This window comes from Equus quagga, chromosome 17 (genome assembly GCF_021613505.1).
Source record: "Equus quagga isolate Etosha38 chromosome 17, UCLA_HA_Equagga_1.0, whole genome shotgun sequence".
Taxonomy (NCBI): domain Eukaryota; kingdom Metazoa; phylum Chordata; class Mammalia; order Perissodactyla; family Equidae; genus Equus; species Equus quagga.
The window spans coordinates 33199699-33221982 of NC_060283.1; the positions used below are offsets into that span (position 1 = coordinate 33199699).

The 22284-nt window shown below is 47.6% G+C and overlaps 1 protein-coding gene across 7 annotated transcripts in view; it reads left to right on the plus strand.

Moving 5' to 3' along the window:
* Positions 1-22284, plus strand: part of ANKMY1 (ankyrin repeat and MYND domain containing 1) — a 53924-nt gene that overhangs the window by 25589 nt on the left and 6051 nt on the right. For 6 of the 7 annotated variants that reach the window (XM_046643872.1, XM_046643874.1, XM_046643875.1 and 3 more), the window contains 4 exons: positions 1372-1485; positions 1807-1972; positions 16982-17060; positions 17999-18159. In XM_046643872.1, the coding sequence (XP_046499828.1) occupies positions 1372-1485; positions 1807-1972; positions 16982-17060; positions 17999-18159 (520 nt within the window). Of the gene's footprint in view, positions 1-1371; positions 1486-1806; positions 1973-16981; positions 17061-17802; positions 17969-17998; positions 18160-22284 lie in introns of those variants that run through there. The other variant, XM_046643877.1, reaches the window with a different exon arrangement.

The window sequence follows — 22284 nt, forward strand, 5'->3', positions numbered from 1 at the left end:
GGGCCCTCTGGTGCTCCATCTTGGATTAGGGCCCTCTGGTGCTCCATCTTGGATTAGGGACCCTCTGTTGCTCTATCCTGGATTAGGGACCCTCTGGTGCTCCATCCTGGATTATGGATCCTGGATTATGGTGCTCTGTCCTGGACTAGCGGGTCATTAGTCTGCTTGGCCCAGCCATGCTATCTGCCTCTCTAATTACCAGGGAAAGCTTCTCTCTTTTTCACCTTTGAATTGTCTCATCTTCGGCCCTGGGTAGCCTCCCCAGCCCCTTTGTGTTGCCCCTTAGCTTCTGACGTCCACCTGTTTTCCGTTGCATCAAGACAACCCACACACACCTTGAATGTTCTTGCCCCAGATCTCAAATCAGCTGACCGGTTGGTTTTTCATCTATTTAATTACTTACTATTTATTCATTTACTAGCTTTTATTTTTTTTTTAACTCACGTAAAAGTTGAAAGCACCACAGCATGACCCCATTTCCCCTCTCCTCAGTTATAACATAGCTGCCTGCTCTCTCTGGGACCTCCTCTTGGCCAACCCTCTGAAACTGGGCTGCACCCATCACGGCTCCTCCCACTACTTCCACATGTGTCTCCCTAGGATAGGGATGTTCTTTCACACTCCCGCACTAGAGAAAGTCAACATTCATTCAATATTTGGTAACGGCTCCCAACACGCACTTCTTGGAGTCCTCCTTCCCTGCCTGTCCTCTACGGTCTCATGTTTCTTTAAGCAAACCTTTCTCTCCTTCCAGCTTAATCGGCCAAGATTCTGATTTTGTGCATGTGCACACGTGCACACATGCAACCATGCACACGCATGCACACACATGCATCCAGTGTCACGGAGCACCCCCCAGGCATGCTGGGATGGGGTGGTGAAGAAGACAGGCCTGGCGTTGGCCCTGGTGTCACCTACAGTCTAGGGGGCATGGGACTATCACCAGGTGTCAACAGATGTGGTGTCATTCCGTGGTGTTGTGGGTGGGGTGTCGGGGAGGGCCCCCCAAGAGGTGGCCCTGCCTGCCTTCAGTGACAGTCGTTGCCTTGACACTCCGCCCTCACTTCTCGTCCATGAGGTTGGCGCATATGTTGTGTCTCTCACTGACTCTCGGCACACCTGAGAGGGTGGCCTCCCTGGGTAATGCAGGTGACAACAACCTGTTTGGGCAGCGCCTGCTCACCTGCTGGGGGCCTCATCCTCGGGCTGCCCTCCTCCATCCAGCCAGTGTGTCCAGAGGGCCTGGAAGCCTCAGGCAACCAGGTCACAGCCTTGATGCAGGCGGTTGGGCGTGTGGGCACCCCGGTTCTGGATCCCGCCTCCTGGTGGTAGCAGTGTCTGGGCATTTGATGCAGGCTCTGTTCTCCACAGATTGACCTACTCATTAATTACGGAGCTGACATCCTGAAGCCCATTGTGCTCATGCAGGGGGACAAGGTGGCTGTGGGCACAGCTGTCGACTACGGGTATTTCAGATTCTACCAGGTATGGCTTTGAGTTTCCCAGTGGCGATGGGGGTAGAGCTGGGGCCATTAGTATCTCTCAGGCAAAGCTGGACTGAAGGTCCTTCATGCCTCTGCCCGAAGCTAGCTCCTGGCCTTCTGGAAGAGAAGACCTAGGCACGCTGAGCACGTCCTGCAGGCGTGGCTGCCTGTGTGCAGGCTTTCGGAGTGTCATTGCCGTGAGCGGGGATGTGCTCCCCACCCAGTGTAGATGATGGGCCGGGGCTGAGAGTGGGGTCTGCTCTCCCTGCGGCGAGAGGCTGGTGCCCCAGGTCACTGGCGGTGACACATCACTGTGCCGCAGGACCGGAAGATCGCCCACTGCCCCTTCCACTCGCTGATGCCAGCAGAGCGGGAGACGTTTCTGGCCCGGAAGAGGCTCCTGGAATACATGGGCATCCAGCTGCGCCAGGCCGTCTTTGCCAAGGAGAGCCAGTGGGACCTCAAGAGGCTGTACCTGAGCAAGAGAGGTGGGTGGCAGGGGGCACAGCCTGGCGGCTGGCCCGGTCCTGGGAGGCCCACACATGCTTCCTGGAAACTCCGAGCCAACCGGGAGTTTTTGTTCTGCCCAGTTACTTACACTGGGATTTCCGTCTTGGGTGTCTGGGCCGTGTTCCTGAAGATCCGGATTCATGGGCCCAGAAGGGACACAAGAGAGACCTTTCCTGCCACTGCCCAGGCCACCTGCTGGGTTGGGTACCCCTGGCCCTTGTGTCTCTGCCTCTAAGTAGGTCAAGCCTGGGAAGAGAGGTCGGAGGGGCAGGACCAGGGCCCAGGAGAGGCCTCAGGCTGCACCATGGGAGCGCATCTGTGAACAGCATGTTTGTCCAGTGCCAGAGGAGGCCTGGGTCTGGGTCAGCACCACTCACCTGTCCTGCTGTCATGGGGTGGGAGGCACATGACACCTGAGGGAGCGAGGTGCTGGCCAAGCTGCTTGAGGTTGCTCTGGGGTCCTCCAGTGGGCAGCAGTGGGGTCTCTGCCCCGTGATGGCCGGGCAGCAGGACCGCCCCAGCCCCGGGACTTGGCTGCACTCTCACTTGGGCAGGGTCTTGGGGGAAGGCCCCTATGCTCCATGGGAGGCCAGCAGGCAAGTGTGACTTGAGGACACGCCGGGCCTGGGTGCCCGTGGGTCTCTAGTGGACTGGCTGGGGCACTGGAGGAGGAGGAAGAGGGACCTGCTCTGCACTTTGCTTGGCCTGCTGTGCCCCAGGGGCTGAAATGCTGACCCCTCCCTGTGCCTGGTGCAGCTGCTCTGGGAGTTGAAACCCTGGGTCGTCCTGTCATAAGCGCCCCATGCCATCTGCCTGTGATGCATCAGGCACAGAGCCAGCCCAAGTGAACAATTTTGGGCAAGAGCCTGGTGGAAAGGGCTGCAGGGTCCTTGGACAAGGGAGAAAGGCCTATGGATTCTGAGAGGGACCTGGGACAGCCCCAGGTGCACGTGGAGCTTGTTTCTTAGTTGCAGGAACGATCTTGTTCAGCTCGCTAAAGAGAATCGAGTTTTGGTGGAAAACGTTGGGCCCCATGAGCAGGTGTCTGCCCTGGGAAGGGAATGCTCTTCCTGGAGAGCAAGGGAGCTGCACCCGAGAGGCCTTGGCATCTGCAGGGGACGCCCAGGACCAGGTCCTCAGCAGCGCTGGTCAGCGATTGGTTTCTCCTCTGTGTGACAGAGTGTCCCCAGGAAGGACCAAGTCACAGGCCCGGGACGGCGGCCTCCACACCTGCGTCACGGAGGGGGCTGGGGACTTGATGGGCCGGGGGCTGCCTTGGTGAGGCTCTCCTTCTGGGTGGAGGTGGCTGCACCTGCCCAGCACCGCCCCAGCACCACCCGACCTCTGTGCTCTGGCCACTGGCAGCCAGACTCGGGCTTCACGTCCACTGCAGAGAAGCCACATCTGCACTGCAGATGATGGGGAGACAGAGCTGGTGCAGCGGCCGCTCAGACAGCAGGCTGGGTGGGGGCACCCTGATGCCCCTCTGCCAGCATTCTCTGCCATGGTGAGACTGGGCCCCGTGGTGATGCAGGAGGCCAAAGCCGAGTCTCAGGCTCAGGCTGCAGCAGCCTCCAAGTTCCTGGAGTTGAGGCTGCTGTCTGTGGGTCTGTGCCCCCTACACGTACCAGCCCCTACGCCCCTCATGTGCACCCACCCACACCCCTCCCTACGCACATTCCACCCACCTACACACCCACCCATCACACATATGCCCCATACTTCCCCACATGTATGCACCTATCGCCCCCCACACACCCTTCCACACACGTGCAACACTACAGCCTACCCTCCCCGTGCATACATCCTCACCCACACCCAACCGACACCACATACAGCCACCCAGTCGATACCACCCCTGCCCTCTGTGCAAGCTGAGGTTCCATGCTGGGACAGGAGAGCTGAGGCTGCTGTGCCCCCGCCACTGAGTGCTCAGCTCCTCAAGTGTGGGTGTCACTAAAAGAGAAGTGTGCCATTGTCCCCACCACCAGCTCTAGAGCCATGGCTCAGAGATTTACCCAAGGGGGAAGCACACCATAAAACAGAGAGCTTTGATTCATTCCAAAGGAAACTACTTCACTGGCAACAGAGCATGGGGAAGTTCAAGCCTAACGGTGCTCTCAAAGTCAGCGGAGGTTGAGGTGAAGGCGAGGAGATTGGCGGGTTCAGTGGAGATAAAGGCTGAACTATAATCAGGCTGGTTGCCAGAGAAAACTTGGAAAGATGGCTGGGAGGAGCTTGCCTGTGGTCAGAACTAATCTCAAGTACTGACCTTGGGAGCTATCCTGTCAGTGAGCCCTGATTTAATTGAACGAGTCTATGGAGCATATTGTACCCCAGAGCATTGCTGAAACCAGTGGAGCAATCAGCCTGCAATTCATGGGCGCGATCATGCAGAGAGACAGACAAAGAAAGGCCTGCCCAAACCACTGTCATCCCCGGGAGACTGTGGGCATCCCCAAGGCCGCATCCTGTGTGGGGAAACAGCGGAAGCTTTATACTGCAGGGAGGAGCTTAGGCTTCGCAAAATTAACCCAGCTGGTCACTAAACAAATGACAAGCAAATAATAATCAGCCCCGGGGAGGGAGAAAAACGATGAGAAGTGAACAGGTCCTCCTAGAAAAGTGGAGGACCATCAAGAGAAAAAAAGGTTGATGAGACGTGAAGAGATCCTCAGAGAAAAGTGGACACCACCAACAGATGAGTACCAGAAGCAGAGAGTGGAAAGAAAGGAGCAGGAAAAATAGTCAAAGACGTGATGGGTGAAAGCTTCCCAAATTTATTGTAAAACATCAATCTATATACCCAGGAAGTTAAAGAAGCTCACAGTAGGATGAAGACAAAGAGATCCACAAAGAGATACATCATATTAAAATGCCATGAGTCAAAGACAAGGAGAAAATCTTGAAGGCAGTAAGAAAAAAACCCACATCACTTAGGGATGCACAGTACGATTAGCAGTTGGCCTCTCATCAGAAGCAGTGGAGGCCAGAAGGCAACAGGACGTCACACTCGAAGTGCTCAAAGAGATAAGCTGTCAGCCAAGAATCCTTTGTCCAGCAAAGCTAACTTTCAAAAATGAAGGTGAAATAAAGACATTCCCAGAAAGACAAAACCTGTGAGAATTTGTTCCCAGTAGTTCTACTTTACAAGAAATACTAGGGGCTGGCCCCGTGGCTGAGTGGTTAAGTTTGTGCGCTCCGCTGCAGGCGGCCCAGTGTTTCATTGGTTCGAATCCTGGGCGTGGACATGGCGCTGCTCATCAAACCACGCTGAGGCAACATCCAACATGCCACAACTAGAAGGACCCACAATGAAGAATATACAACTATGTACTAGGGAGCTTTGGGGAGAAAAAGCAAAAAAACAAAAAGACATACTAAAGGTATTCTGAAAGAAAGTGACTTCAGATGGAAATCAAATCCACATGGACAAAGAGCCTGGCAAAGGTAATTATAAAAGAAGTATTAATGCATATTTCTTCTTTTTTAACTGATTTAAAAAGCAATTTGCGAGGCCAGCCCAGTGGCGCAGCGGGTAAGTGTGCACATTCCACTTCAGTGGTTCCTGGTTTGCCAGTTCGGATCCTGGGCGTGGACATGGAACCGCTTGGCACGCCATGCTGTGGCAGGCGTCCCACATATAAAGTAGAGGAAGATGGGCATGGGTGTTAGCTCAGGGCCAGTCTTCCTCAGCAAAAAGAGGAGGATTGGCGGCAGTTAGCTCAGAGCTAATCTTCCTCAAAAAAAACAACAACAAAGCAATTTGCATGATAATTTATATATAAGCAACTTATATAAAAATTTGTATGTATATATGTATGCATTGTATTTTTATATAATATGTGCATATCTTAATATATATTTATATATGTGTGTGTATGTGTGTGTATTGTTGAGCCCATAACATATAGAAATGTAATATATTTGGCAATAATAGTACAAAGGAGGTGGGTAGGAGGAAAGCTGTGTTGTGGTAAGAAATGACTCCAGATGGTAGCTCAAATTGAATAGAAGAAATAAAGAGATCCAGAAATGATAAATAGTAAGTTTAACATAACAAAAGCTGTAAATATATACTTTTCTCCTTTCCAGTTTGCGTTCCCACCAGCAGTATGTGAAGGTTCCCTTTAAGTCGGACAGAGAAAGACAAATACCATACAATGTCACTCATATGTGGAAGATAAACAAACAAACACATGGATAAGGAGAACAGATTAGTGGTTATCAGCGGAGAAAGGGGTTGGGGGAGGGTGAAAGTGGTAATGAGGCATATATGCATGATGACAGATAAACACTGGTGGTGACCATGAACAGTCTGAAATCGAAATATAATCATGTACACCTGAAATTTAAATAGTATTGCAAGCCAATAGGACCTCAATAAAATTTTAAAAATATATATTACTGATGATAGAGACATTTTGTAATGATTAAAGAGTCAAATTTATTAGGAAGATATAACAATTATAAATCTATATGCACCTAACAGCAGACACTCAAAAATACGAAGGAAAAAATAGACAGAAATAAAGGGAGAATTAGACAATTCAACAGTAATAGTTGGAGATGTAAATTCCCCACTTTCAATAATTGAGAATTACAGAAAAACTAGGCAGAAGATCATCAAGGAAATAGAAAATTGAACAATACTATAAGCTTACCAGACCCAATATATTTATAGAACACTTTATCCAACAACAGAGTATACATTCTTCTCAAGTGTCCTTGGAAATTCTCCAGGACAGACCATGTGCTAGGTCTTAACAGAAACACTTAATACATTTAGAAGGAGAGAAATAATACAAATTATGTACTCTGACCACAATGGGATGAAATTAGAAATGAATAACAGAAATAAATTTGGGAAACACATGTGAAACAAGACACTCCTAGATAACCAATGGGTCAAGGAAGAAATCAAAAGGGAAATTAGAGAATACTAATATATTAATATATTATATAAATGAAAAAGAAGACACAACACACCAAAACTTATGAGATTCAGCTACAGCAATGATTACAGGAAAATCTATGGCTATAAATGCCTATATTAAAAAGAAGAAATATCTCAGTAATCTAGTCTTCCTCCTTAAGACACTGGGAAAAGAAGAGAAATTAAACTTAAAGTAAGCTAATTAGCTAGCTAGCTAAATGTATGTATGTATATTAGAGCAAACATTGATGAAATGGAGAGTAGAAAAATAACAGAGAAAAATCAATGAAAGCAAATCTAGTTCACTGAAAAAGTCAGCAAAACTGACAAATCTCGCTAGCCTGACCAAGAAAAAGTAAAGACTCAAATTACCAAAATCAGAAGTGAAAACAGGAACATTGCTACCAAGCTTGCAGAAATAAAAAGGACTATGAGTCAATACTATGAACAATTGTATGCCAACAAATTGTATTACCTAGATGAAATGGAAAAATTGCTGAAAACACACAAACTACCAAAACCGATAAAGGAGGAAACAGAAAATCTGAACAGATTTATAACAACTAAAGAGATTGAATAAGTAATCAAAAACCACCCCAAAAAGAAAATCCCTGACACAGATGTCTCCACTGGTGAATTACACCAAGCATTTAAAACAGAATTAACATCAATCCTTTTCAAATTCTTCCAGAAATTAAAGAGAAGGGAATACTTCCTAACTTATTTTATGAGGTCAGCATTATTCTGATTCCAAAGCCAGACAATAACATCATAATAAAACTACAGACAAACATCTGTTATGAATATAGATGCAAAAGTCCTCAACAAAATACTAGCAAACAAAATTCAGCAGCATGTCAAAAGAATTATATGCCATGACCAAGTGGGATTTATCCCAGGAATGCAAGGATGGTTTAACCAAAAATCAATGTAATATAACACATTATTAGAATGAAAGAAAAAAAACCCACATGATTATTTCAATTGATAGAGCATTTGACAAAATCCAACACCCTTTCATGAGAAAAACACACAAAAAACAAGGAATAGAAGAGCAGTTCCTACCCTGATGAAGGGCACCTATAAAACTCCACAGCTAACATGAGACTCCATGGTGAAAGACTGGATACTTTCTCCCTAAGATCAGGAAGAAGATGAGAATGTCTTCTCTCACCATTTCTATTTAATACTGTACTGGAGTTGTTAGCTGGTGTAATTAGGCAAGAAGAAGAAATAAAAGGCATTCCAATTGGAAAAGAAAAAGTTAGACTCTCTCTATTTGCAGATATCATCTTGCAGATTGAAAATTCTAGGAATCTATTTTCACTTGTAAGACTAACTAAAACTAATATTAAACTAAATATATAATCTAAATATAAAACTGTTGGGAGCAAAATGGCGGGGTGAGCTGACTCGGGATTCTCTCCCCTCCAAAATACATCAAAGGATTGGAAAAACTGAATTTCAGAGAATAAATCTAATGCCAACACGTTAGAGACCTACAATACCAAGAAGGCGGAGATCATAAACCTAGCTTTACCCCTTTGGAGGCGCTGGAACGGTAGGAGAGAACGTCGCTCCCTCCTCTAGAGTCTGTGATTGCTGCGGTGCGGGTCGGGAAGGAGCGGGGGAGGGGCCGCGCGACAGGGGGATCATCCAGGACTCCTGCCGCTGGTTCAGAGGAGACCCGCTGATGGGGGGAAAACTTCTGTGCACGGGGACCCTATAAACCCAGGGCCTCGGGAGACCAGAGAACAGAACTGATCTGAATCCAGATCGGTGAGAGGAGAATAGCAGCCCCTCCCTCCTGGCAAAGTGCACTGGGCGCAGCCATCTTGCCCGAAGGCGGAGAGCTCAGTACACGTGGCTCTCGACCCCCATCTAGTGGCAACAGGCTGTAACTGCAACCGAATTCTACCACCATGAGAAAAACCACTCCTCTACCATCCAGCAATTTATAAAAGCCCCAGACCAGAAGGAAAACAATAAAAACATAGAATTAAGTCCTGAGGACTTGGAATTAGGTAAACTAAGTGATAATGAATTCAGAGCAGCTATAATCAAAAAACTCAATGACGTAGAGAGAAAGATAGAGAAACAAGCCAATGAGTTCTGGAGTTACTTCACAAAAGAGATTGAAATCATAAAGAAGAATCAAACAGAATTACTTGAGATGAAAAACACAATGGACCAGATAAAACAGAATATGGATTCCCTGAATGCCCATGTAGACAACATAGAAGAGCAAATTGACATAATTGAAGATAGACAGGCTGAGTGGCTCCAGACAGAGGAAGAAAGAGAACTAAGAATTTAAAAAAACGGGGAAAATCTCTGAGAGATAGTGGATTCAATGAGGAGTAAGAACTTAAGGATCATAGGAATTCCTGAGAACGTGGAAAAGGAAAATGGAGCAGAAAGTGTGCTTAACGAAATTATTGAAGAGAACTTCCCAAATCTAGGGATCAATGGAGAAATGTGTGTAGAGGAAGCTTTCAGATCTCCTAGATTTGTTAATGTAAAAAGACCTACTGCAAGGCACATAGTAGTACAATTGGCAAGAAGGAAAGATAAAGAAAGAATACTCAGGGAAGTAAGAAAAAAAGCAGAGAATAACCTATAAAGGAGCCCCTATCAGACTTTCAGGGGATTTCTCTACAGAAAGCTTACAAGCTAGGAGAGAATGGAGTGACATATTCAAAGCTTTAAAAGATAAAAATCTTTAGCCAAGAATACTCTATCCAGCAAGAATTTCCTTCAGATATGAGGGAGAAATGAAATCTTTTCCAGACAAACAAAAGTTAAGGGAATTTGTAACTGAAAGCCCTCCACTACAAGAAATCCTCAAGAAGGCTCTCATACCTGAAAAAAGAAAAAAGGGAGAAAGGGGTCACAATCCACAGACTAGGGAGACCAATGGATAGAACCAGAACAGGATAGCAAATATTCAACTATAGCATTAGGGTAAAGGTAAGGAAACTACCAAAACAAGGACGATCTTAGCACTCTAACTACCAATTAATAAGACGAGTTGGAATAAAAAAATGAAAATAATTATTTAGGAGGGGAAGAGCAAAGGGGGTCTAAATCAGTATTGGCCAAGTAAGTAAGAGACCACCAGAGAATAGACTATATTATACACAAGATTCTAAATACAAACTTCAGGGTAGACACGAAAATAAAATACAGAACAGAGTCACAAATCATAAATAAGGAAAAATCTAAGAAACCCAGCATAAGAAATTGCAGTATTAAATGGGTAGGCTAAAGCACACAGGAAAAGAAATGCAGGAAAACAAGATAATGAGTGACAGATTGACAGCATTAAGTCCACATGCATCAATAATCACTCTCAATGTAAACGGATTGAACTCTCCATTAAAAAGACATAGAATGGCAAAATGGATTAAAGAACAAGATCCAACAATTTGTTGCCTCCAAGAAACACACCTCAGCCCCAAGGACAAACACAGGCTCAGGGTGAAGGGGTGGAGGACAATACTTCAAGCTAATAGCAAGGAAAAAGAGGCAGGTGTTGCAATTCTTATATCAGACAAAGTGGATTTCAAAATAAGACAGGTAAAGAGAGACACAGAGGGACAATATATAATGATCAAAGGGACATTTCATCAAGAAGAAATAACGCTTATAAATATCTATGCACTCAACACAGAAGCACCAAGATTCATAAAGCAACTATTAGCAGACCTAAAGGAAGATGTTAAAAACAATACAATAATAGTAGGGGACCTCAACACCCCACTCACATCAATGGACAGATCATCCAGACAGAAAATCAACAAGGAAATAGTGGAGCTGAATGAAAAACTAAAACAATTGGACTTAACAGACATATATAGATCACTCCACCCTGAAAGAGCTGAATACACATTCTTCTCAAGTGCACATGGAACATTCTCAAGGATAGACCATATGTTGGGAAACAAGGCAAGCCTCTACAAATTTAAAAAAATTGAAATAATAACAAGCATCTTCTCCGATCATAATGCTATAAGGCTAGAAATTAATTACAAGAAAAAAGTTGAGAAAGGCACAAAGATGTGGAGACTAAAGAACACACTACTGAACAAGCAATGGATCATTGAAAAAATTAAAGAAGAAATAAAAAAATACCTGGAAACAAATGAAAATGATAGCATGCCATACCAACTCATATGGGATACAGCAAAAGCTGTATTAAGAGGAAAATTCATCACAATACAGGCACATCTTAACAAACAAGAAAAATCCCAAATAAGCAACCTTAAAGCACACCTAACTGAACTAGAGAAAAAAGAAAAAATGAAGCCCAAAGTCAGCAGAAGGAGAGAAATAATAAAAATCAGAGCAGAAATAAACACTATTGAAACGAAAAAGGCAGTAGAAAGGATTAATGAGACAAAGAGCTGGTTTTTTGCGAAGATAAATAAAATTGACAAACCCTTAGCCAGACTTACAAAGAAAAAAAGGGAGAAAGCTCAAATAAACAAAATCAGAAATGGAAGAGGAGAAATAACAACAGACTCTGCAGAAATACAACAGATTATAAGAGAATACTACAAAAAACTATATGCCAACAGAATGGATAACCTAGAGGAAATGGATAAATTCTTGGACTCCTACAATCTCCCAAAGCTCACTCAAGAAGAGGCAGACAATTTGAACAGACCAATCACAAGGAAAGAGATTGAAACAGCAATCAAAAACATCCCAAAGAATAAAACCCCAGGACCAGATGGCTTTCCTGGGGAATTCTACCAAACTTTCAGAGAGGATTTAATACCTATCCTTTTCAAGCTATTCCAAAAAATTAGGGAAGATGGAACACTTCCTAACACATTCTATGAGGCCAACATCACGTTGATACCAAAACCTGACAAGGACACCACGAAAAAAGGGAACTACAGGCCAATATCACTGATGAACATAGATGGAAAAATTCTAAACAAAATTTTGGCAACCAGAATTCAGCAATTCATCAAAAGGATCATACATCATGATCAGGTGGGATTCATACCAGGGACACAGGGATGGGTCAACATCCCCAAATCAATCAACGTGATACACCACATCAACAAACTGAGGAATAAAAACCACATGATCATCTCAATAGATGCAGAGAAAGCATTTGACAAGATCCAGCAGCCATTTATGATAAAAACTCTGAACAAAATGGGCATAGAAGGGAACTACCTCAACATAATGAAGGCCATATACGACAAACCCATAGCCAACATCATACTCAATCGGCAAAAACTGAATGTCATCCCCCTGAAAACAGGAACGAGACAAGGATGCCCTCTATCACCACTCCTATTCAACATAGTACTGGAGGTCCTGGCCAGAGCAATCAGGCGAGAAAAAGGAATAAAAGGAATCCAAATAGGGAGGGAAGAAGTGAAACTCTCGCTGTTTGCAGACGACATGATCTTATATATAGAAAACCCCAAAGAATCCATTGGAAAACTCTTAGAAGTAATCAACAACTACAGCAAAGTTGCAGGGTATAAAATCAATTTGCATAAATCAGTAGCGTTTCTATATTCTAATAACGAACTAACAGAAAAAGAACTCAAGAACACAATACCATTCAGAATCGCAACAAAAAGAATAAAATACTTTGGGGTAAATTTAACTAAGCAAGTGAAGGACCTATATAATGAAAATTACAAGGCATTTCTGAGAGAATTGGATGACGACATAAGGAGATGGAAAGACATTCCATGTATATGGATTGGAAGAATAAACATAGTTAAAATGTCCGTTCTACCTAAAGCAATCTACAGATTCAACGCTATCCCAATCAGAATCCCAATGACATTCTTTACAGAATTAGAACAAACAATCCTAAAATTCATATGGGGCAACAAAAGACCCTGAATTTCTAAAGCAATCCTGAGAAAAAAGAACAAAACGGGAGGCATCACAATCCCTGACTTCAAAACATACTACAAAGCAACAGTAATCAAAACAGCATGGTACTGGTACAAAAACAGGTGCACAGATCAATGGAACAGAATTGAAAGCCCAGAAATAAAACCACACATCTATGGACAGCTTATCTTCGACAAAGGAGCTGAGGACATACAATGGAGAAAAGAAAGTCTTTTCAACAAATGGTGCTGGGAAAACTGGAAAGCCACGTGTAAAAGAATGAAAATTGACCATTCTTTTTCACCATTCACCAAAATAAACTCAAAATGGATCAAAGACCTAAAGGTGAGACCTGAAACCATAAGGCTTCTAGAAGAAAACATAGGCAGTACACTCTTTGACATCAGTATTAAAAGGATCTTTTCAGACACCATGCCTTCTCAGAGAAGGGAAACAATAGAAACAGTAAACAAATGGGACTTCATCAGACTAAAGAGCTTCTTCAAGGCAAATGAAAACAGGATTGAAACAAAAAAAACAACCCACTAACTGGAAAAAAATATTTGCAAGTCATATATCTGACAAAGGCTTAATATCCTTAATATATAAAGAACTCTCACAACTCAACAACAAAAAATCAAACAACCCAATCAAAAAATGGGCTGGAGACATGAACAGACATTTCTCCAAAGAAGATATACGGATGGCCAATAGGCACATGAAAAGATGCTCATCATCGCTGATCATCAGGGAAATGCAAATCCAAACTACACTAAGATATCACCTTACACCCATTAGAATGACAAAAATATCTAAAACTAATAGTAACAAATGTTGGAGAGGTTGTGGAGAAAAAGGAACCCTCATACAGTGCTGGTGGGAATGCAAACTGGTGCAGCCACTATGGAAAACAGTATGGAGATTCCTCAAAAAATTAAAAATAGAACTACCATATGATCCAGCCATCCCCCTACTGGGTATTTATCCAAAGAGCCTGAAGTCAGCAATCCCAAAAGTCCTGTGCACCCCAATGTTCACTGCAGCATAATTTACAATAGCCAAGACGTGGAAGCAACCTAAGTGCCCAGCAACAGACGAATGGATAAAGAAGATGTGGTACATATATACAATGGCATACTACTCAGCTGCAAAACAGAACAAAATCATTCCATTTGCAATAACATGGATGGACCTTGAGGGAATTATATTAAGTGAAATAAGCCAGCTAGAGAAGGATAATCTGTGTATGACTCCGCTCATATGAGGAATTTAAAAATGTGGACTAAGAACAGTTTAGTGGATGCCAGGGGAAAGGTGGGGTGGGGGGTGGGCACAAAGGGTGAAGTGGTGCACCTACCACACGACTGACAAACATTAATGTACAACTGAAATTTCACAAGATTGTAACCTATCATTAACTCAATAAAAAAAATAAAAAATAAATAAATATAAAACTGTTACACTATTAAAACTAGTAAATGCATTCAGTAAGGTTGCAGGATATAAGATATGCAAAAATCAATGGTACTTCTATACAATTGCAGTAAACAAACCAAAAATGAAATTTAAAAAACAATTCCATTTGCAACAGCATCAATAAGAATAAAATACTTATGGATACGTTTAACGAAAGCAGTGCAAAACTTATAAAACTATGATACAATGTGGAGGAAATTAAAGGAGGCCTCAGTAAATGGAGAGACATCTCCTGTATCAGAATCCCAGCTGACTTCTTTGGACAAATTGAGGAGCTGATTCTAAAATTCATGTGGAATTGCGAGAGTCCCAGAATAGCTATAACAATCTTGAAAGAGAAGAACAAAGTTGGGGGACTCACTTTCTGGTTTCAAACTGACTGCAAAACAACAGTAGTCAAGACAGTGTGGTACTGGCATAAAGACAGACACATAGACCAGTGGAGTGGAATAGAGAGCCCAGAAATAAACCCACATGTCTAAGTCAGTGGATTTTCAGCAAGAGAGCCAAGGCTTTTTAATGGGAGTGAGAGCAATCTTTGAACAAATGGTGCTGAGACAAGTGGTTATCCACACACAAAAGAAGGAAATTCGACCCCTACCTCACACCACGTATAAACATTAACTCAGTTTGGACTGGAGATCTAAATGTAAGAGGTTAAACTATAAAATTCTTTGAAGAAAATATAGAGGTAAATCTTCATATACTTGGACTTGGCAATGGATTCCTAGGTATGACACCAAAAACATAAGCAATGAAAGAAAGAATAGATACGTTGGACAGCATCAAAATTGAAAGCTTTTTTTTCTTCAAAGGACACTATCAAGAAAAGGAGGAGACAACTCGCAGAATGTAAGAAAGTATTTGTAAATCGTCTGTCTTATCAGGGACTTGTAGGCAGAATAAATAAACTCCTACAGCTCAATAATAGGACAAATAACTGAGTTAGAAACCGGACAAAGAGTGTGAATAGAAACTTCTCCAAAGAAAGATGTACCGATGGCCAATAAGCCCGTGAAAAGATGCTCAATGTCATCGGTCGTCAGGGATGCGCAAATTAAGCCACACTGAGACGTCACTTCACACCCACTGGGATGGCTGTAATCAAAAAGTCAATAACAAGCATTGCTGAGGACGTGGAGAAAGTGGAACCCTCAGATGCTGCTGGTGGGAATGTAAAATGCTGCAGCCACTTCGGAAAACAGTCTGACAGTTCCTCAGGTGTTAACCATAGAGTTACCACGTGACCCAGCAACTTTGCTCCTAAGCATATACTCAGGAGAAATAAAAACGTGTCCACACAAAACCTGTCCGTGAATGTTTACAGCAGCATGATTCATAAAAGCCAAAAGATGGAAACAACCCAAGTATCCATCAATTGATGAATGGATAAATCAATCGTGGCATTTCCATACCATGGACTATTATTCACCCATAGAAAGGGATGAAGTACTGACACATGCTACACCATGAATGAGCCTTAAAAACATTACACCAAGCAGAAGAATCTAGTCACAAAAGGCCACATATTGTATCAGTCTATCCATGTGAAATGTCCGGAACAGGTGAATCCATAGAAACAGAAAGTAATCTTGGGCTTCTTTAGGCTGGAGGGGGAGGGAAGTCGGTCTGATGGCCATCAGGTGCTGGGACCTTCTTGGAGGGGTGGAAATGTTCTAAAATTGATGTGCTGATGGTTGCACAACTGGGAATGTACTAAAAGCCCTTGAATTGTGCACTTGTGAGTAGGCAAATTGGCATTTGAATTATGTCAACAAAGTTGTTAAACAAAAAGAGTCCCGCCATTCTAACAAACAGAAACGCCCTCCTTTCAGCTCCACGTTTCCTTTTAACGCGATAATTTGTGGTGCCGCCGCATGACCAGACCCACTTTGAAGTTCTGCCTTGTCGTCTCCCAGAAGGGTCTCCCTGTGCCACGTGGTCCATGTGACAATTGCTTTGTTGCTGCTCACACTGTCACAGAGCTGGCTTCCGGGGCCCACATCCTAGTCCCCACGGCAGCTTGAGCGGCGGCCCTGGGTGCTGGTGGGCACGGGACAGACGGGGGAGGAAAGGCGGGGCTCCCATCATCTCTGTCTCGTGGCCAGCAGGTGTTTGCGGGGTCACTACATCTTAAGGGTTGGTGAGGAATCGGAGCTTAGGCAGCCTTTCTGGGGGGGAACTGACGGGCTGTCTAAGGAGATGGAGGTGGAGGGATGAGGTGGAACCCTGGTCGGTTATTGTGGGCGCCCACTGTCCTCCGGTCTGCCGGCACTCTGTGCATCTTGCGCCAGCTGCCGGAGAGCAGAGCCGTGAGTCTTCCCTCCAGAGTGTTGTGAGCTGGGGAAGGCCAGAGAAACCTGGTACTGCCCGGTGGCCTTTTAACACTGTGGTGAGGGGGACACTGAGCTGATGGATGGTGCAGAGGCAAGCTAGCCAGGAGGCTGCAGATGGGTGGGCAAGGATGCAGGAGCAGCGGGAGGCCAAGGGGCAAAGCCCCCTCTTGGAGGTGGTGGAGCCCTTGGACCTGCCGCTGGGCTGTCAAAAGCATGGGGCCCCCACCTGCCTCCCTGTGGCGCTGAAGCAGGCTCACCGTACGAGGCTGGTCAAGGCAGGCTGCTCAGCACCCCCTCCGCCCATGGGCATCATGGCTCGACCAGGGGGTCCCGAGGAGGTAACACAGGTCTCTCTCTCGGCACAGCGGAGCTGATGCCCTCCCACAGGCTGAAGCGGAAGAGCACGGGGCTGCCCAAGGCGCTGCAGCTGGAGGATCAGGGGCAGTAAGTTGCTGGCTGAGGGCCGCGGGGGCTGGATGGTGCTGCTGGCTCCAACCTCCCTCGGGACAGCATCACTCTGTCTGACCCCTGAGCGGCGAGGCCCTGCTGGTGGGCTGTGGGTACGGGCCAAGACATGGGTGGCAGATGGGGTTGCAGGGCGCACGCTCATGGAGTGGCCTGAACTGCTCTGGGCGGGTCAGCACAGGGCTCCCTGTCCTCCAGGGGGGTGCCTGGGTGTGGTTTAAGCCCAGGTTCTGCTTCTTCAAGATGAAGAGGCCCCCACTGTCATGGTGGAAGTGCTTCTCTGGGCCCTGCACGCCTCCTCACCCCTGCATGGCCAGCCCCTCCTTGGGGTCACGGCTGTGCACCCACTCTGCTCTTCCGGAACATTCTCTATATACCTGCCCACCTTATTATCCCTGTGGGCATCCCTGACGGCCCAGGAAACCCTGGTGGGGGGGTGGGGGTGATGGACGGGGGCAGCAGGCGTGGTGCACCCACCCGGGGCTCACTTTCCTCCTGAAGCACAGCATGCAGGTGTACCAGGGTCACCCACAGCCCTCACTGAGCCCACTCGGGGTCTGCTCCTCCCACTTTCAGACATTCCCCGTGTTGGGAGGAATCCATCCCCCACACGAGGGCCGTGGCACACGAGGGTCCCCAGTGCTGTGGCGTGGTCACCTACCGGCCCTGCTGGCGAGCACTCGGGTACCTTCCAGGGCTCAGGGCTGGATTCCTGTTCTAGATAGCCCTGAGCTGGACATCCCTGGATGGGGACTTCACATCTTCCGTCCACATGCGAGTGGCTACCCTCTGCAGAGGATGGTGGGGTTGGAACCCACACCCCGTCTGGAGGGGTCAGCGGGGAAGGGCCTGGAGCATGGTGTCGGTCAGGCACAGATGGCAGGCACTGCCCGACTGCCCACACGGCTCCCTTGCAGGATTCCCTTCTTCAAGTTCTGCTACCAGTGTGGCCGCTCCATCGGGGTGCGGCTCGTGCCCTGCACCCGCTGCTACGGGATCCTGACCTGCAGCAAGTACTGCAAGACCAAGGCCTGGACGGACTTCCACAAGAAGGACTGCAGTGCCCTGGCAGCCCTCGGTGAGTCCAGGGGCCCGGCCGGGCTGGGGGGTGCCTGCTGCTCCTGGGGACACAGGAACAGGCCTGTGCGGTGGCCAGCGAGGGTCCCTATCATTGCCCTAAATCTCTCAGATTCAAGCCACTTTCCAGAGTTCCCAGGTGAGCCTGTTGTGGGGACAGGGAGCACACCGAGCCAGCCTGGCCATTCCCCATCTACCGCGGCAACACTGTGCCTAACGGCGCCCTGGAGGTGGTCATGCCCTGGGCCCCACAGAGCTGGGACACCGTGCCTGGGGGCTCTGCTGACACCTGGGGGCTCTGCTGACACCCGGGGGCCCTGGTGCACCACAGGGCATTGGCCTTGGGGCTGCTTCTGGAAAGTTCCTCCTAGCCTGCTCTCTCAGGCATCCCTACAAGTGTGGGTGGCAGCAAGTGTCTGCTCCTGGAGACACCCTCCTCTCCCCTGACCTGTTTGGTGTGTGACCTGAGGAGGAGCTGAGAGCATGTGAGTGGAGATTCCACCCCGGCCCTGTGCTCCGAGGGCGGCCGGTGGTGAGCAAGGCTGCGTGTGAAGCTGTCCATGGGACTTGGCCGGGTGGGCCTGGCCCTGCGGGGGCTGGGAGTGGGGCACGTGTTGCCTGCTCTTCTCAGAGCCTTTCCTCGGTGGGAACAGGGAGGCTTGGTGACCCCTGCCCATGGGCCCGTGCCACCAAAGCCATTCCTCTCTGAGCTCTGACCCTCAATGTTGCCTCCATTTTCCCCTTTGTAAAATGAGACTTTTAGTAACAAGTCCTCACTGTGGGGCGCACCCCAGATCTGGTCACAGCTCCCTTGGCTTGGGGTCCCCAGGACGGGGGCCTAGGGGGCTTTCAGGCTCCCTCTTTGAAGAGTCCTCACAGCTGACACTCAGTCCTTGCCGTGTACCCCACACTCGTGCAAGCACAGAGCAGAACACGACTGTGCAACCCTCACCCCCAGTGGGGCTCTTGCCGCCCCACCCTGCACCAGGGAAGCCGAGACTCAGAGGACTGGAGTCCTCCTGGGGACGGCCCAGGCCCTCACCCCCCTCCTCCCCGCCAGTTCCTAGTCCAGGGCCCCCCCCAGAGGACGTGTGCTTGAGGGTGGACGAGTCTCATTGAAGGAGCAGCGCCCGAGGCCGAGGCCTGGGGAGGGCCCAGCGGCCGTGCGTGCTGTGCGGAGTCTCGCCCTGGGCCCCCTCTGTCCTGATGCGGGAAGTCTGTGCGTGCCAGCGTCTCTCTCCTGACGACCTCGCAATAAAGTGGCCCCACTGCATGTGTTTTGAACCCTCTCTGCCCCGCTCTGCCTCTACCCCGGCAAGCCCAGGGCTTCTGAGGGTCCTGGGTCCGCACTTCAGATCTCCCTGGCCCGCTCAGACCTGGGCCACCTGTCAGGTGGATGAGGGTAGGACCGGAGCACGCTCCAGAGATTGTTGCCAGAAGAAGAGATTATTGCACCTCTGGGGAATGTCTGGGGCTTCCCGGGAACCCACAGCCCCGTCTCCCCGCCCTGCTCAGAAGGGACAGGCTGGGGCATCTCATGTTCCTTCCCACGGGCTCCAGGCTTCCTGCTGTGTCCAGAGCATTTATTTCTTGCACGCGCATTTACTGAGGGTCTGTGTGTGCCGGCTGTGTTCTAGGGGACGGTGGATATGGAAACCGCCCACGGTTGACACGGAGAAGGGACTGAGGGTGACCGTGAGCCAGGCACGAGGATGAGGTTGGGCCAGAAGTGGTGGGTCTGCTTTCAAGGAGAGGGCGGGAGGGAAGGGGCCGTGAGGAGCGAGGGCTGGACCATGTGCTCAGAAGGAGGAGGTGGTGGGCACGTCCAAGGAGGAGGTGGAGGACGGGGGGGGCTTGCTGCTGAATGCAGAGTGGCAGAGGTGGGCCAGGGCGGGTGGGAGAAGAGGCTGGGAATGGGGTGATGGAGCCTGCATGGGGACCAACCTGGCCAGCTTTTTGCTGGTCAAAGCAGCCCCTCCCACAGCCGTGGTTTTGCCTGATTTTCTTGGTCTCTTGTCCAAGATGGGGCTCCCTATGCAGGAAGTTCGCTTAGGGGGCATCCCGGACGATGTTCCTCTGTGTGAGTGGGATAGGGGTGGGGAGGCGCCTAGGCAGAGGGAGAAATGACCTTGTGCATTCTCTGGAGGGGGGCCGGGCCTTTGTACCCCAGCATCAGCCAGTTCTGGCTGCAGGCCGCCCCTGCCGAGGGGGCAGGGGGTGGGGGTCATGAACCCCAGGGAGGGGTGTGGGCAGCTCTCGCTTCATCTGCCAGGAAGGAAACCGCCCCTAATAAGTACTGCTTATTTTAAGCTGTACTTGTTAACTGGATAAAAGTTACAGGATATATACATACAGAAAGAAAAGACAAATGACAATTATCCTGACACCCAGAAATTGCCATTGCCGACACTTTGGTGTCCTTCCAATTCCAGCTGTGTGTCTATATAGACTCCCACACACACGCACACACACCACACACGTGTGTATCTCAAAGTGCGAGCATGACCTATTTAAACTTGGCCACGAGCATCTTTCTATGCTATTAAGTATTTTTCTGCAACGGAATTCTCCCCAAAGGAAAATAGTTTTACTATTTTTTATTCTGATTATGCATGCGATATATGCTTATTGTTAAAACAGAAGACAATAAAGAAAAATGAAGAGAGCCAAAGTCATCCTAATCTTACTGCTCAAGGATAAATATCCTGAACGTTTTGGTGAACATATTCTTTTAGATTTTAGTTGTGCACACACGTGTGTACATCCTCAAGCATGCAAATGTGCTTTTTCATGCCCCTCCTCCATTTATTTTTAAGATGGAATTAAAATTTTGATTAAAACAGAATGGTTCATTTTGCAGCCTTAACCTGCCTTTCTGACACCTCATGTGCGTCCTGTCATTTTCATTGGGAGTGGAGCGTGTCTGCCCGATGCCCTGTTGATGGGCACATGGGTTGTGTCATTGTCCTCTTGGGAAACAATGCTGTGCAAGCACCCCATTGGCCTATTTTTCCCTTTGTCTAAATTCACAGAGGTTAAATTCTCAGATTTTGAGAGTATTCCCATTTTCAATTTTGCTTTCGTAGCATGCTCTCTGGGAAGCTTAATGAGCGTGTCTCTGCCCTACACCCTTTCAGGAATGAGCATCACCGAGAGATTCAATCTTTTCCAGTCTCGTAAGGATTTCACATGAGTGTGAGCACCATTGCCTCAGGCGGATGCAGCGTTATGTTCCTCCTCCTGCTCCCTCTTATTGGAGCTGTTTGCTCCTTCTGACTGGTACTAACTCTCTCTAAAGCACGTTACCCTCTCTTCTGCCTCGCATGGGAAGGACCCCTCTCAGCTTGAACTTTGCTACACGGAATTCTGTTCTGGTGTCAAATCCGTCTGCCCTGTCTTCAGGGTCTGGTTTGCTGGAATGCTTAGGGAGCAGTCCCCAGACAAGCTTATGCCAGGACACAGATTTTAAAAACGATTTTCATGCATTATTGTTTTACCTGTAATTTTTTTTTTTTTGAGGAAGATTAGCCCTGAGCTAACTGCTGCCAATCCTTCTCTTTTTGCTGAGGAAGACTGGCCCTGAGCTAACATCCATGCCCATCTTCCTCTACTTTATATGTGGGACGCCTACCACAGCGTGGATTGCCAAGCAGTGCCATGTCCACACCCGGGATCTGAACCAGCGACCCCTGGGCTGCTGAGAAGCAGAATGTGCGCACTTAACCACTGCGCTATCGGGCCGGCCCCTACTTGTAATTTTATAATCAACCTCGAACTAATTTTCGTGTAAGGGACCACAGAGCCACCCAGCTAGAACTTCTCCTGAGTTGAGTGTCTGGGCTCGGAGGTGACCGAGGAACCCATCTCTGCTTGCCGCGCGCGCACGTTGTCCTGGAGGCCTTGGCTGCTGCCCCGTGCTCTGCTCTTCACCCGCGGACGCTGGGACAATCTCAGCTTGCTGTCTCCCCTGCGACATGCACTACCTGTTGTCACATACTTACTCGGATGAATTGTGGGTTCAGTTTGTCAAGCTCAAATGTCTTCTTGGGACTTTGTAATTGTTTTAGGTGTTTGGTTTGATGAGCAGATGCTTGGCGTTTAGAGTGCTGACTTTTCCAGGCAACGA